General features: G+C 48.2%; 1 protein-coding gene across 2 annotated transcripts in view; it reads left to right on the top strand.

The window, feature by feature from the left end:
* SLIT3 (slit guidance ligand 3) overlaps nucleotides 1-16064 on the top strand; it is a 764694-nt gene that overhangs the window by 32224 nt on the left and 716406 nt on the right. Inside the window, exon 1 of one of the 2 annotated variants that reach the window (XM_061393168.1) lies at nucleotides 5867-6248. The exons of the other annotated variant lie outside the window; for it this stretch is intronic. Coding sequence (XP_061249152.1) covers nucleotides 6052-6248 — 197 coding nt within the window. The 5' untranslated portion in view covers nucleotides 5867-6051. Of the gene's footprint in view, nucleotides 1-5866; nucleotides 6249-16064 lie in introns of those variants that run through there. 2 annotated transcript variants of the gene reach the window in all.

Raw genomic sequence — 16064 nt, 5'->3', positions numbered from 1 at the left:
GCCATATCTTTTCTTTTCTTTCATATATCTTAATTTTGTCTTCCTAACTGGATTGCTGGCAGCTGTGGTCTGTGTCTTCTCTTAGGCATGTAGGAAGGTCCCAATAATCGGTTGTTTGATTGCTTAAATTAAGCTAGATGCCATTTACCCTTCTAGAAAATGGTTCTGATCCATTCCGTTATAGCGGCTTGAGCCACACAACTGAAAGCATGACCACTTACTCGTGTTCATCACGTGCTCCAGCTTTGTAATCACAGAGGAACTAGGTCTCTTTCTCCAGTTCTAGTTACAAAAATCCTAGGAAAGACTCTGATTTGCTCATTTCAGTCATTTGCTGAACCCCTAAAAAATCAGTCTTGAGGGCAATAAGATTATGTAAGAACAAGAAAGTTCTGAGCCACAATCACAATAGTTGGAGTAAAGAGTAACAGTTATCCACTAGAGGTATACCTGGATTTTGGAAGATTCTGTTTCTTTATCTTCTTCTCCAAAATATATTATTTTAAAATGAGGTATTTATCTTGTCAGAATGGATCCTGCTTCTTGGGGAGACAATAGATTAACTGTCAATAAGGCCTTACTGGTCCTGCTTTCTCAGAGAAGAGAGAAAGAAGACTTTGCATTGGAAACAAGGTATCTTTCCTTAACCCTGTTCATGTTCTTTGGGTTTAATGGGGATAACAGTCTTAATGTCAAAGTGGGGGTCTCATTGTCTCTCCCTCCCCTCCCTGCTCAGCTGCTCTTCAGAGATCTATCTGCTTTGGTGAACAGTGTGTTCCTTTCAGGGTCCCTGGTAGGACATGGATGACATAACTCAAAGGAGTAACTGAAGACAGTTTAATAAGGGGATTATTTAGAAAAGCAAGGCAAGGGTTAAGGAATCAACAGGGGATGGGAACTGTCAGGTTTAGGATAACAGGCAGCTATTCTTACTCTCATCCCCAAAGAGGCAAGGGGATGGCACTAGAAATTAGAAGACAGATCAGAAGCCGTGAATTGTGACCTTTGATAGAGGAAGGCAGCCACAGCCAGACTGAAGCCCTTGTGGAGGAAGTCCTGCCTGCTCTCCTCCAGGTCTCTTGTATCCTGCTAGTTCCCCGCACGACCAGACCCAAGAGTGTGCAGGTGATGCAGCCCATCAAGGCCAGCTTCCTCGGTAACAGAATCGGGAGACAGTGGGCAGAGAACCATGTGGACAATCCATTAGACAATGGCCAGCATAAACGTTAAGTTTTAATGGAGCAGGAGAAAATGTATCAGAGCGAGAGAGAATATATATAGTTAGAAAGAAACCTCCCAGGAATTCTAGAAGAATGTAACCTCTTCCTCCTCCAAAGATCAAGCAGTGTTAATTAAAATAAGTAAAACTATGACGGGAGAATAGGAAGATTGGGAGGATCATTCATTCATGGATCCGTTCATTTATTCATTCATCAGTCATCAAAGATTTATTTGTACCTCTAGGCATCAAGCATGCAAAAATGGATTAGCCATCTCTGAATGTTTGAAAATTTTTATATTAAAATGTTGGAACAAATGGATTATATATGGTGACTGCCCTAGAGAATCTAATAGTCTGGCTCAGCAAGATGTCCTGGAGAAATCAACAGTTAAACCGACTCTGGGAGACCCAGATAGGGAAGAGCAGGGTAGAATGTTCCAGGAGGGGTGTTGGGAGGGTGTGGGGGAGTGGTGGGAGATGAGGTGGCAAAGACAGAAGTCTATTTCAAAGTTCAAGATTGCACTGTCAGATTTGCTAGAAAGGTCCCTTGATCATCAGAGCAAAAGATGGATTGGGAGTGGGAGGGACAAACAAAATTAGAGAACTGATACGGGGGCCAATGTGAACAAGGGCCATATGAAAGCTGGTTTTCATAACCGGGAACAATGATAGGAGCACCAAAGATGAAGAGGGGACAGATTCAGAAAATAATCATGGGGAGAATTAACAGGGCTCAGGAACTGAATGGCTGTGGTGTGAGGCAGAGACAAGAGGCTTTGGTTCTGTTTGCCTTCCCCTACATTTTTAGCGAACAGCTCCCTGAGTCTCCTTTGACTGCACCACTTCTACCTGCCTAGCTGAGTGTAGTTTGCAGAGGACCCTCACCCATGGGCTCTTGTCTTCTTTGACCAAGGGGGTGATCATGTGATGTCAGCAGGCCAACCAGTCTCTTCTTCCTGGCTGTTTGGAAATCTTAGGTGCTTGGCACCTAGTTCTTGCCCTGGTTCTTGTCTTTTTTGAAACCCCCCTCTTTAATTTGTTCCTTACATTTTTACGTTACCCCAAAACCTTCTTAAAAATTCATTTCTTTACTTCAGTTAGTTATTGCTGCAACCAGAAAACCTGCTATCATTAAAATGGCCTTATATTGAGACAGAAAACAGGTTGGAAGAGAAAGTTTGAGGTGGCTTTTCCTGGGGGAATGGGTGGATAGTTTGCTTTTGAGAAGGCTATGGAAAAGTAAAGGGAACATTTTTTTGATTTGAAAAAAGATCCAAAAATCCCCAGAGACTTGTGTAGCAGTCTGAAAATCATTCCACAGAGTATAAAAGTCATCTCTGGAACTTAGACATAAAGTCCTACCCAATACCCTGACCTCATAAGGACTTAGACTTCTTTACACAGAGTAATTCTTCCATGGGAAGGCTGACACATTCTGCAGATTCCTTGGAATCAGTGGAGCGGGGGAGTGGGTGGAGCCCCATACTGGGCATGAGGAGCCTGGGATCTGGCTCTGGCTGGCTTATCGATGCACTGCGTGACCTTGTACTGGTGCCTTTCCCTCTCTGAGACTTAATTTCCATGTTATTAGATATAAGGGTTGAATTTTATTGGGGGTTCTCCAAAAGTTTCAAAAGAATATTAAGTTTACATGCAAAAGGGCCAGTGATACTGGGAAACTGAATTTAACACTACTTAAACAATATCTATTTATTTATATTTATTTGGTTGCTGGGTCTGAGCTGCAGCACGTGGGCTCTTTTTCATGTGGCTGCAGACTCTTAGTTGTGGCATGCAGGATCTACTTCCCTGACCAAGGATTGAACCTGTGCCCCTGTTTTCGGAGAACAGAGTCTTAGCCACTGAATCATTAGAGAAGTCCCTTGAATTGAATAAACTTTAAACCATTTTATTTTAGGACTCTTAAATACTCTTTAATATACTTATCAGTGATGCCATCACCAGGAGAGGTGAAAGTGAGTAGCACTCCTTACTTTATTTTTGTCCAAGGAAACTTCCACCCTTGAAAAACATGTGGAAGCAGCAATCTTCAGAACACAGAGATAGTGGATTAAATGATGTCTACGGTTGTTCCAGCTTACACACTCCATGGTTCTGGGTAGCCAGTGTCCTGTGTACCTCCTATTTCTCCCACTTCCCCTTTCTTGGGGTTGATTGACTCTGGGCTCTGTTCTAAGGTGGCTCTCCCAGGGAAGAGCAAACTTGAATGCCTATAAAGTCACTTAAAGATCTAGTCAGGCTCATGAACTCCCCTCCCAGCAGCTTAAATGGAAAACACCCCACCCACCCCAACACACACACACACGTTCACACTCACATACACATATACTGTGCTTAGAGCCCAGCACACACACACACACACACACTGTGCTTAGAGCCCAGCACACACACACACACACACACACACACACATACTGTGCTTAGAGCCCAGCCCAGCACACACACACACACACACACACACTCACTCACACACACATATACTGTGCTTAGAGCCCAGCCTGAAGGGATTGCAAAACACGCTCTAGTATGCATTTGAGAAAACAAAGAAACCCCTACTCCTTTCTTTTCCAGACAGTCTGAGACACTTGTGTGCCCTTGGGCCTTTGCCCAGTTCTCTCATCTGCCTCAGTCCTGGTACTAAATTGGTTCAAGGTTTGGAGGAAAGCTTCAGAGGAAAGGATGTTTAGAGTTCTTAAATGCTGAAGTCACCCGTCGACCGTCTATGGCCACCAGAGGGCGATGACAACAGCATCTGTGCTGAAAGCTGCTCCCAAGAATAACAGCAGTAAATTGCACCTAATGTGTTTATGAATGATGGAGGGGCTGGAGTGTGTGCATAAGTGCATGTGTGTGTACATGTACATACAATTGGGTGCCCGGGGCTAAAACTTTGAAAATCTGCTAAATACAACAAAATAAAATCTGCACCTCTGCTGTATATTCATAGGCTATAGTCCAAGCAGTTGAAAGTTCCCTTGAAGGAAAATGCAGTAGAAGGAATCAGAGTAGCATTTATGGGAAAGAAAATGGAAGAATGTCAGGAGAATAGTTGTTGCTGGCACAGGGTATGTGGGAGCATGATGCACACATGTATTATATGACTGTGAATGTGTAAGAGTATGTGGAAGCATGTTTGTATACAAGTGGATGTGTGTGATGATATGTGTGATGGTGTGTGTAGGCATTGGTGTATTTGCAGGTATGAGTGTGTGTGTGTATGAATGTGTATATATGCAAAGGCTCATTCAGATGTTTTCACTGTGAGCAGACCTCAAGGAAGTCTGGGCAATGCTTCCTCCAGTTCCTGCCCTCTCCCTCCAAACAAACAAACAAAATCATTCCAACAAGTATTTATGGAGCCCCTAACACATGCCCTCCCCAGGGCATCTGGAAAAGCTCAGACCTGGCCAATTTAGAGCGGGCACTGGGAGAGGAAGGCACTAGAGGCCAAAGGGTTGCCTTGCATGCAATGAATGTTTTAAAAATCACACTTTCTCTTCTTTGATGGCCCAGACAACCCAGGGAGGGGGGCCCAGACAGTGATGTGGCCTCCTTGCTTTGAGGAAACCAAGGTTCAGGTGACACGGCTGACCCAAAGTCACCTGGTCAGGAAACAGAAGCTCAAGGCCTAGGAACCCAGCACTGTCAATCTAGGGGTTCATGGCCCAGCCATCACTACTCTTAGCAGCACAGCCAGTGTTGGGGCTGGGCAAAGAAGCAATGCTTCCAAGTAGGGCTTACGGACAGTGACCTGAACAACTCAGGTAGCCGTTTTCTGACACTTGTGACCGTGGAGGGCAGTCGTGTCAATGCAACAGGTCCTTCAGGAAGAAGTGGATCTTGGCCAAGATCAGGCAGGATCTTTGAGGATCTTTGTAGATGAGGCAGGGCTGCAGTTTTGATGGACTGTGAAGTAAAACATGGTGAATGAGAGGGCCACGGTTTGGGGTCCCCAGTGGCTGTGTGACTTCAGGCAAGTCACTTCACTTCTCTGAGCTCTGAGTTTCTAATCTATAAAATAGGGGTCTACAAATTCCCTCTTGCGGGACGATGTTGGGACAGAGAAAACTGTAAGTAGCATGCCTAGCTCAGTGCTGGAATAAAGAAAATGTATCACCAGCCTGTTCAGTCCTTGGCTCCCTAGAGTGAATAAGCCTCAATTCTGGGGCCCTGCTGGCCGAGCGAGTCCCTCTTCCCGCCCGGTTCCTTCTCACTCCTCTGTGGCCTCCTCCCTTCGTGCTCCCCGGTCGCTCCAGCAAAGTTCCCAACTTAGTCGACATGACGCGCGGCGCAGCCAATGGGAGGCGGAGCTGGCGTTTTTTGGGGGGCGGGAGGGGTGGGCCCCGCGTCTCCGGTGTCTGCCCCGCTCAGTGAATGGAGAGAGCGAGCGCCGGCCAGCTCACCCAGCCGCCCCGTGCCCCAGCCGCCGTCGCCGCCGCGCTCCCGAGCCCGGCCCCAAGCCGGACCGCTCCGGGCGCCGCGCCCCACTGCGCTCTCCCCAGGTTTCCGACCCGGCCCGCGCCCCGGGCCGCGGTCCGGTGGGGCCAGGGGGCGCTCGGCACCTGGGCACTCCGAGCGATGCGCAGCGGGGCAGCGCCGGCCCCGCCGATGGAGCTGCTGCCGCCGCCGCCTCCCGGCGCGCCCCGCTCCGCCCGCGCCCCGTGCGCCTGAGCGCCGAGCTCGCTCCTCCTCCGCGCTAACTCCGCTGCCCGCTCCCCAGGCCGTCCGTGCTTTTAGCGCATCTCCGCGGGCTCCACGCGTCTTGCCCTGCCGAGGTAGCCTCCTCCGGGCGCGGGCCCCTGCACACTATGGCCCCCGGGCGGACGGGGGCCGGCGCCGCCGTGCGCGCCCGCCTGATGCTGGCCTTGGCGTTGGCGAGTGTTCTGAGCGGGCCCCCCGCTGCCGCCTGCCCCACCAAGTGTACCTGCTCCGCCGCCAGCGTGGACTGCCATGGGCTGGGCCTCCGGGCTGTTCCCCGGGGCATCCCCCGCAACGCCGAGCGCCTGTGAGTACCCCCGCCCCGCCCTACCCCACCCGGGCCACCCACCTGGGTCCCACAGAAGGGCCCCCAGGCGCGCCAGAGCCTTCCTTTCCCCTTGGTCGCGTTGGTTGCAGTCTCTGCCTTCCCCATCTCCTGGATCGGATCCTCCACCCTCTAAGTTGGGGGTCTCTGGCTTTGGACAGGTCTAAGGAAAGAGGGCTTGAGGCCCCCTGTGATGAGCGAAGAGCAGTGCCTCTCCAGGGGTGAAGGGTTCCAGACGCAGGGCCAGCTGACAGTTTCCAAGGAGAATGCTGGCGGAAGGAAAGGGAGGAGATGACACTGCAGCCAGGGAGGTCTTACGGTGAGGTCTTAGGGTGAGAGGAAGGGGCCCGCGCTATTTGAAGAGGGAGGGAAGAAGAAAGCGGAAGGGTGATGGGGCTGCAAGGCACGGGGACTAGGAGAGCGGGCTCCAGAGACTGTGACCAGCTCGGAGATCAGCATGGGCCAGCCGCTCTCTGGCTGCCCTTGCGAGGAAAGTTGAGAGTGTGTCTGAAGGTCTAACTTCTTAGGAACCAAACCATTTCAGAGTGGGTGCTTGCAAAACCCGCCCTGCCTGGAGCGCAGCCTCCGAGAAGCCAAGTTGCAGCCCGGGTGAATTTTTTATGGCTCGGTTATAAATGCCTCTCCGAACGGGGCCGGAGAATGGAAATGCTGACAGCCCTTTAAATGAGAGCGAGCGCTATAATCTTACAAACCGCACTCAACCTCGGATCCTGGGCTTGGCAGCAAGAGGAGAGGCGCTTGGAGAGTGGGGTGGATTGACCCTCGTTTTAACCCCAATTGTGCAACCAAATATTTACTTTTCATATGTCAACGTTTTGGAAACATTTATCATTTTGATCCTCGGACCAATTTCAAAACTTGGACTGGGGTGGGCTCTTTCTAGCCTGCAGTCAGGAGTGAAGAAGGAAGGAGAAATGGTGGAGGGGGGTTGGAAGGGACTGGGAACACAGCCCAGAAGTGGGCGAGGGTTTGCTCTAGCTGGTAGCTTCCTGCGGGTCTTGGCTCTCCCACTGCCCCTTCCCCGCGTGTCTTAGAGTAGGCGCAGGGGTCTTTGAGATTCTGCCTTCCCCGATTTAGTCTGGAGGAGAGTGGCAAGAGACTAAGATGGATTGTCTTAGAGTGTGTTATTCCTGTTAATCACCTCCTGCCACTTCATTCTCTGCTGCCTACTCTTTGTGTGTCCCCGAGCAGAGACTCAGTAGAATTGCCTTCCTTTTTCCTGCTTTGCTTTGGCTCAAAACATTTTTTTTTTCCAAGTGCAGTGATTATTGTGTGGGGGCTGAACCATACAGTTCTAGAGGAGAGTAGAACTGAACCTTCATGCATACACGTGGAAAATGTAGCTTGGAAATGTGAAATGACTCGCCTAAGGTCACACAGCAAGTTGGTGGCAATAAAAGGGCCAGAATCCAGGCTTCCACGACTGAATTCAGACATTATATTCTACCATGCCAGTGAAAAACTTGTTTTAGTGGTGTTTTTGGAAACCTATAACTGATAAACTTAAAGTCACCTCCCTCCTCACACCGGGGCCAACCACATGAGTGAGTGAAATAATAACTGTAGCCAACTGTAGCTAATGTTTAGGGAATGCTTTGTGTGCCTCAGTTTGTTTACATGTGTTACCTTACTGAATCTCTACAACCCTCTTATTAGTTACAAAGGTAATGCTTATCATTCCACTTAACTGTTAAGCCTTTTTGTCATTGGCTCAAGGTCATGTAGTATCTAGTTAAGTGTTTGAATTCGAGTATATCTGGCTCCCAAGTGTACACCCCTTACCCCTCTGCTGGACGTCCTTGGAACAAGGGTCAACTTGGACCAAGATCTGTAAATAGATGGTCCTGGGAGGGCTCTCCTTGGGCTGGGGTCTTAGAATAGGCAACTGTTACTGCTGCTTCAGGTGCGCTCTGCGAACATTCACTTGCTTTGACATTAGCACTCCTCTTTGGGGCCTCTTTGATATTTAAAATCATGTGGCGTGTTTGAGACAACAAGGAGAGTAGGCCCCTCTATTTGTGGCATGTAGGAAGTCCTCAAAAGCTGCAGGCACAGCTCTGCAGCCAGCATGCCACTGCACTGCCTCCCCCAGGAGACCCAGGCAACTGGGGTCTGCCCATCTGCTCTGTAATTGAAGAAACTGGGTAGAGACTGGAGTCCTGGGCATTCCCATGGGCCTCTGCCATCATGGCCACCAGCAGGCATTGGCAGAGTAGGAGATGCTTTGGAATGTGTGAATCTCATCTCCCTTGGTTCTGGTCATTGATGTCTCGTTTGCTGGGCTTGCATTAGGGTGAGGTGGTTGCCAAGGCTGGCTTTTCATCTAGTCTCTTTCCTCCTCGGGGTGGGGGATGGGGACAGGTTTTACAGGCAGGATGGGTCAGAGTTACTGCAAGGATTAGGCACAGCCTCCCAACAACAGTTCCAATAGTCCTTCATCATCCCACACCCTCTCTGTCAGCTCACATGTAACATTTCAGTTCTGCATACTCTTGGGGGGAGGGGGTGGAATTTCTGAGTTATGCTAAGGATTTCTTTAGGGAGGAATTTTTCATTCATTCTTCCCTTCATTCATTCAACAAACATAACTTGAGCGTCCACTGCATTCCAGTAACTGTATATAAAATCATGGCATATACAGAGGAAAACCAGTAATCCAACTTCAAGAATGTAATCAAAGGATGGAAGAAGGAACTTTCCTTTAGTGAGTGCTTTCAACTTCTCAAGGCTCATTTTTTCGTGTGGCTAAGTTTTGTCAGTGGGGCTTCCCTTGGTGGCTCAGTGGTAAAAAATCTGACTGGGGTTTGATTCCTGGGTCCAGAAGATCCCCTGGAGAAGGAAATGGCGATCCACTCCAACATTGTTGCCTGGAAAATCCCATGGACAGAGGAGCCTGGTGGGCTACAGTTCACAGGATCGCAGAGTCAAACACGACTGAACGACTAAACAGGAACGACAACAACTTTTGTCAGCGCTACCCCTAGATGCTCGGGACCTTCCTAAAAGCTATTTTCTGATCTCAGATGTTTACATTGCATTTTATAACAAAGAGGAAGCATTTTCTCCCTTCTGCATTCCTGCTATTCTGTCTCCCAAAGAGCCTTTTATGAAGGGGTGTGTGTGTGTGGTTGTTGCTCTGGTGTTGTGACCGTGTCCACCCATGGCATGCCTTTAAGGGAAACGTACATGAGGATAATGCAGTCACGATTTGGACTTTGCTTCAGGCCTGGAATGGGGCCTGTTAAGTTGTTCATAATTAAGCTGGTATCTGTGAGCTAGGGGTCTGTGTTCTAGCATACTCTCCATAATGCCAGCACATCACGCGGAGAAACTCTCTGCCGTTTATAAACTACTGACAAATTTTTTTCCCTTCAGTGGGGAGGTGACACCCACAAGAAAGCAAAATAAACGCAGAGGAGAATTCAGTGTAATTTATTATCCATGGAGCAGAGATAGAGGATGAGGGGAGAGGAAGTGAATGGTGGTGCCTGAAACAAAACATTTACCATGGAGCACAGAGTAAACAGATGCTGCCTTTACCCTTCTGAGTACAAAAGGAGCCCACAGATGTACTTCTTCTCCAACCACAATCTCGGCCCAGAAAAGGAGGAGACAGATGAAAATGAACTCTCACGCAGGGCCCCTCCGCCCCGTCCTGCCCAGGCAGGCGGAGGCCCGCTCCTCACCCACGGCGAGGTGGTGGCCTGGACGGTGGAGGGGGCAAGAGTGGACATCTTTGGTTGTTCACTTGGCTCTGGAACATGCTGGAGACTGCTGTATTTAAATAAACATTTCCTGTTTGTGAAGGAATACGGGCTAAAGGCTGAAACGTGAGAATGTGGTAACTTAATTTTCTCCATCACTCCAGATGACGGCAAGCTTCGCCGGTGGTTGGGTCCAATAAAAACCGACACCGTGTCATAGGCTTTCCCTTACTTGACCACAGAGGTCCTGAGGTCAAGTGGGAGACTTTCCAAGATGCTCAACAGCCAGGCCCTGCATCCTGGTACTCCCAGCCCTCCAGGCCAGCTCAGAGGCAAACTGGTGGATCCTGGGGCCTCTCTGGACCAATCATGGGAATGTGACCTTTTCAGGGGAGCAGTGTTTTCCTGCTGAATCTACTGAGTGGGACATAAGCAGCTGAAAATATCCTGTAGGGTGCTGTGCAACTTAGAATGGATTGCTTTCCTTCTCTGGGCCTCATTTTCCTAAAAGTAGGATTCTAGTTCAGCCCATGTTTTTTTATGTATAGCCTATAGTTCACTGGTGAACTGTCAAGGGCCTCTTTCCCATAGCATAGAACAGAGTCTGGCACATAGTAGGTTTTCAGCAAGTGTGTATTAAATAAATTAATGATGAATCTCAAAAGTACACGTCTTTCTTTGGTTCATACAAGTGAAAGCTGAGTGGTTATAGATTTGCATTTTTATGTATGGCTGCAGGCTTCTTACTAGTAACCTATTATATGAGTTATTAAGGGTTTCTAAAATTTAGCTTTCATGAGCTAAAATTATTGCTTTACTAGAGTTACCAAGGAGTGATCCTTTCTGGAGTCTGGTTGCCAGGCGTTGCTAAGCAATCTTGCAAAACTCCTACTGTGCACATGCCCATGAAAAGAGCTAGAAATCCCGATCACTTAAACTGTAGGACTTTTTAATCAGAAGCTCATCAGCATTATCCTCCACTCTGTGGTTTTTGATTGCTGCTCTGCTTGTATTAATCCATGTGTTTGTAGGTTCGCTATTAAGTTTTGCTTTTGCGCTTGAGCTGGGCCTTGTTTATTTCTGCATATTCGCTACTTTGTTTCTCTCCAGTTCCCTTTGTTGTCATTGACTTGTTTCTCCCCTGGAAAGGAGAACAACAGGTCTGAGAGCTGGGGAGTCTTTGGCACTATGTGGGTGATGCAAGATGATTCCAGAGCCCGGTGCCTCCTGGTTCAGGCCTGGTCTCTGGAGACAGACAGCTCTGTTCTGGCTCTGCTCCATCTTTGCTGTTGCACTTGGGACAGGTCACCCCACTCCTCTGGGCTGCCATCTCTTTCATCCCTTTGTACCATATTTCCACACCTGTGTACGGGGATGGCGCTCACACTGGCCCCTGTCGGAATGCTATGCATGTGGCCCAAGGCATCCATGTGAAGCACTCGGCACAGTGCCCAGCATGTTGCTTTTCCAACTACCATTCCTTATCTGTACAGGGCACAGAGTCAGTGTTCCTTTGGGGGACAGTGAAATGAAATAAGGTACCGGAAGTGCTTAACACAGTACCTGGCACGTAGGCCTCCACAAACTCTTAATGATTGTGACCACAGTGGTTATTTCCATTTCTTCATCTCGGGCCTCATCCAGCTGGAAGTTTTGAGATGCCCACTAGAAGTGTGCCTGTCGGGGCAAGTCCCCTGCCTGCACATAGGCTGTGCCCAATCCCTTCGTGCCCGATTCCCTCCCTCTCCTCCCCAGCTAAGCCCAGGTTGGCCTCTGTTTCTTAAAAATGAGATTATGGTTGAAGTGGTTCATATCTTTTCCATGGGCGTGCTGCTCTGTGGAATATTTAAATAAAGAATGCATTTTATTTATTTATTTTGAGGGGGTTGGATTTACATGTGGAATTTTTGGCCCTGACTTTATTTCTTCAATGCTTATTCCTTCTGTCTTTGCCTAAATACCTACTTTTACTGACTTCCCTTGTCTGCCTCTGTTACTGCTTTTACTTGAAACAGCTGTATTTACTAGCATGCTCCACCCTTGTTATGTAAGGTGGTCGTAACCCTTTCTATAACTGCTGGAAAAACAAAAAACAAACAAAAACAAGGCATATTTTTTTTTTTCTGAGAGATTTTCTGAAGCACTACTAATTCTGGATAGAGTAGATCCGAGGGTGCCCTGCTGTGGTTTCTGGTGTTGAGTTTTTTGAGGCTCCCGATTATTCATTATTCTCCAGACTTAAATTTAAATCCGTCTTACTCAGATGGGGAGAACTCTGCTGGGAGACCTAGACTGCATTGTGAAAGCACCGCTCGCTCCAGTCTGCCGAAGCTCCGCTTTCCTTCCCACCCTCTGTGGTCTTCGTGGTTCTGTTGCTGGCACCGTGCTTGTCCAGCCATTCCCCGAGAAACAGTGTCAAGAGTGTGTGATGAAAGATCCTCAGTACTGAGCAGATTGGGAAGTGGGAACGGAATACTTTTGTGAGTAGAGGTGTGGATTTCCGAGCCAGATGGGACTCCAGTCCTGGTTCACTGTTTAACTAGCTGGGTCACCTCAGTGTCTTCGCTTATAAAATGGGAATGATAATCGTCCCCTTAAACGGGACGCTGTATCAGGTGTGTATAGACTGCATGAATCCCAGTGCATCCTCCACGAATACACCTATTATCATGCTTATCACAATTCTTATTGACTGTAGTCTTCATTCTGGAGCACACTCAAGATAAAGCCTGATTTGGAAAAATATTGATTGTCGAGGTTGAAAGAGGTCCTCTTGTCCAAGTTTTGACCATGTGCAGATTGGTCTTCCACCAGCGTAATTTGGGGGAAGGTGGTCATTCTTTGTTTGATTACATTTAGTGGTGAGGCCCTCAGTTCTTCCCAAGGCAATTTATTCCATTTTTAAAAGCAGTTCTAAGAAAAAATTTTTCTTTGTTTGGGGGTTGGACCCATCTCCCATTACTTGTTATTACACAGAGCAAGCAGAATCCTTTCCCAAATGATAGGATTTCAGACATCTTACTGCTGTTGAGTTTCTCAACACCCGCCTGCCCAAGGCTTCTCTCTTCTTCCATAAACTTTTATAATTACCTCAGCTATTCTGTGCGTGTTAGACTTTGAGACAAGCACTCTCTCCTTTCATAGTTTTCTTCCTTTGACTAGATCCCAGTCCTCTTTGCCTTTCACTGGTTTGAATGAGGCCTTCCAGTCCCTCGCTGTCTTGCCTCCTGGCAGGGCCTGCTGCAGGGGCCTCTTCACTCGGCTCAGCCCCGCCCCTGGCTCGGCTCGTTTGGACCCTGCTTGTCACTGTCTCCCCAGGGTCTCCCCAGACCTCCGTGCTGTTCACCTTACTTTCTCCCATCCTCGACTTGTGCGCTTGACTTTTGGCATCTAAGTCCAACACTTTGCATTTATCCTAATTAAATTTTGGCAAATAGTTTCATTTCATCAGCTTTTCAGGAACGTTTCTCTGTTTAATTTCCTTCCGGCATATTAGCCACTCCTCTCCTCATTCCCTCTGCGGTTTTAGTGAGCTTGCCCTATAGATCTTTATCCAGGTTGTCAATACAGTCAGCAACATTCTCTCGGGTTTTTTCCACATCTTTCTATGGTCTGGGGTGTAGATTACACAAGTACATTGTCCTGTTCTTCCTGGCTGGGTTAGATACAAATCTTGAGGTCTTATTGGCCTGTAGCATCTTCTTTCCCTGGAGTTCTATTGTTCGTATTTTCTCTGGAATGATTTCCTATTAATGTTTAATTTCCCCCGTGTGTTGAATTTTCTCTATACTCTTGGTTTCTTGTAGCCTTTTCCTTCATGACTTTTGCTTCATCCTTTTTCTGTCAAGTTTGGTGCCAGAAGCCCCATCAGCCTACGATGTGGGGTGTGTGCGTGTGTGTAGGTGTGTGTAGGTGTATTCTCTCCTGTGAAATATTCTAGCCTGAGAAATCAGGCCCTTCTTTTCAGCAGCATGGCCCATCTGAGAACCTCCATTTCTCAAAGTGATTTCTTTGACTATCTGGGGTGCCCACTGGTACGGAGCCCATTTGCTTGGAAAGTGGGTGGACGAATGTGATGCAGGACGCGGCACAGAGGACTGAGTGCCCAGGTGCTCCTGAAGCCTCCATAAACACTGATGGCCGTGGCAGTGGTGCTCTCCATCTCCACCGCGCCCGTTCCTGGGGTTTGGGCCTGGTGCTGCTCTCACTCTTGACGTGCATAGACTCAGTCTTCAACCCGTCATGCCAAACAGGAACTCCGTGTGTCCCCGTTTTACAGACAAGGAAACAGAGATGGAGAGGGCCCTTCCCCAGGTGGGAGGTGTGGAGCCAGGGTTTGTCCAGGCAGGCTGGTCTCCAGTCTGCACTCCTACCACTGGTCACGTTATCCCTTCCCCAAGTTAAGTTAGCACACCCTTGTCCATTCTTCCAAACCTAGTTCTCAAAGAATGACCAGAAGGGGAAAAAAGCAAGATCCTATTGAATCAGAGAACCTATTGATGCAAGGTATCCTGAGAGGGGTTCTGATGCTATGTTCTGGCCACCTGGCAAAAGAGCTAGCCTGTCCACCTTGGGGACGTATTAAAAGGTGATGTTTGAATTGGAGAAGTGGGTTCCCATGGCTAGAAATAGGAATGTAGTTTAGATTCACAGAGTTCACAATTATAAGAAACCAAAGAGGGCCTGAGCCCCATTTAACATGATAGGGGCTGCTCTTAAGAAAGTTTTATCTAATGGGGGCATTTAGGGTGTTTAGGACTAAACCCAGTCTTAGGGAAAATATCACCATGATTATGTGGCTAATTACTATGATTTTTTATTTTAGATTTGAGGGGAATAACCCTCCAAGAACATTCTAATGTGGCTTTATTTTTTTTTTAATGTGGGCCATTTTTTTTAAAGTCTTTATTGAGTTTGTTACAATATTGCTTCTGCTTTTTTTATTTGTTTGTTTTGTCTTGGATTTTTGGCTGCAAGGCATGTGAGCTATTAGCTCTCTGACCAGGGTCTGAACCTGTACCCCTGCAGTGGAAGGCAAAGTCTTAACCGCTGGACCACCAGGGGAGTCCCCTGATGAGCCTTCTTGGCGGGCGTTTTCCCCCATGAGTATCTGCCTAGCTCTTGCCAGGGATTGTCTTTCCTTCTAGCTGGTGGTACCACTCGCCTTCTTTCAGCCGTGATCTCTGGACTCCTGCCACCTGAGGTTGGGTCCTGCTGGTACAGGATGTGTATAAGATGCAGCCTCGCTGGAATGAACGCAGCTTCACTTTTCATGGTTTTATCACTGCTTGTGTGGGCTCAGATTCCTCTTCTCTTGTCCGAAATGCCAGTCTGAGTTCCTGACCCCTGATTCATTCTGCACTTTGGCAACAGCGTGGAGTGTGGTTCCTGAAAGTCTGCCAGCACACTGAACCACCCACCTTGACTCCCTCTTGCATTTCTCAGCCTCCCTAGTTTCTGTCTGCTCCTGGCGTACCCCCTCCTTGCTCCCCTGCCCTCAGTTAGTAGATACCACAGCTCAGGTCTGTCTGCATGGTGTGTCTGTGGTCTCTTCTCATCTGAGATTTGTGGGCTTGACCATGGGTGTGTGCATCTTGTGTATTTCTCCTGGTCCCCGCCTTGACCCTTCCAAGCTTGGCTTCTTACCCAGTCCTGCCCTGCAGGTAGCTCTCCATTGCCTAGTACTGAATTTGGACTTCGACCATCTAAACCTCAGTTCCTCAGATTGTATTTCAGGAGGATCTTTGTGGCCTGGACCTTAGTTGCAGACTGGAGACTGCCAGTCCGTGGCTGTGTCCTGAAGACAGCCTGAGACTTCATCTTCAGGGCCACCCGAAGTCCTTCATAATGCCCAGGGTGGTGGGGAGAGGTCCTCTGGGGCTGACCTCTGTGAATGATGACTGCAACATGCTCCTACACTCCATGCAACCCAAGCAGAGAATAGAGCGGCTTCTTCTGTGATTGGAAAACTCAGCAATGATGATTTCATTGGTGAGCTGTCCTGCTCAGAAATGTGTTATGAAAGTTTCTGGATCATCTAGCGCTTTCTGATATTCTGTTGCTCCCCTGCACC

Source organism: Bos javanicus, chromosome 20 (assembly GCF_032452875.1).
Source record: "Bos javanicus breed banteng chromosome 20, ARS-OSU_banteng_1.0, whole genome shotgun sequence".
Taxonomy (NCBI): Eukaryota; Metazoa; Chordata; class Mammalia; order Artiodactyla; family Bovidae; genus Bos; species Bos javanicus.
The sequence above is the reverse complement of the archived record's forward strand: the minus strand, read 5'-3'. Positions and strand labels throughout refer to the sequence as shown.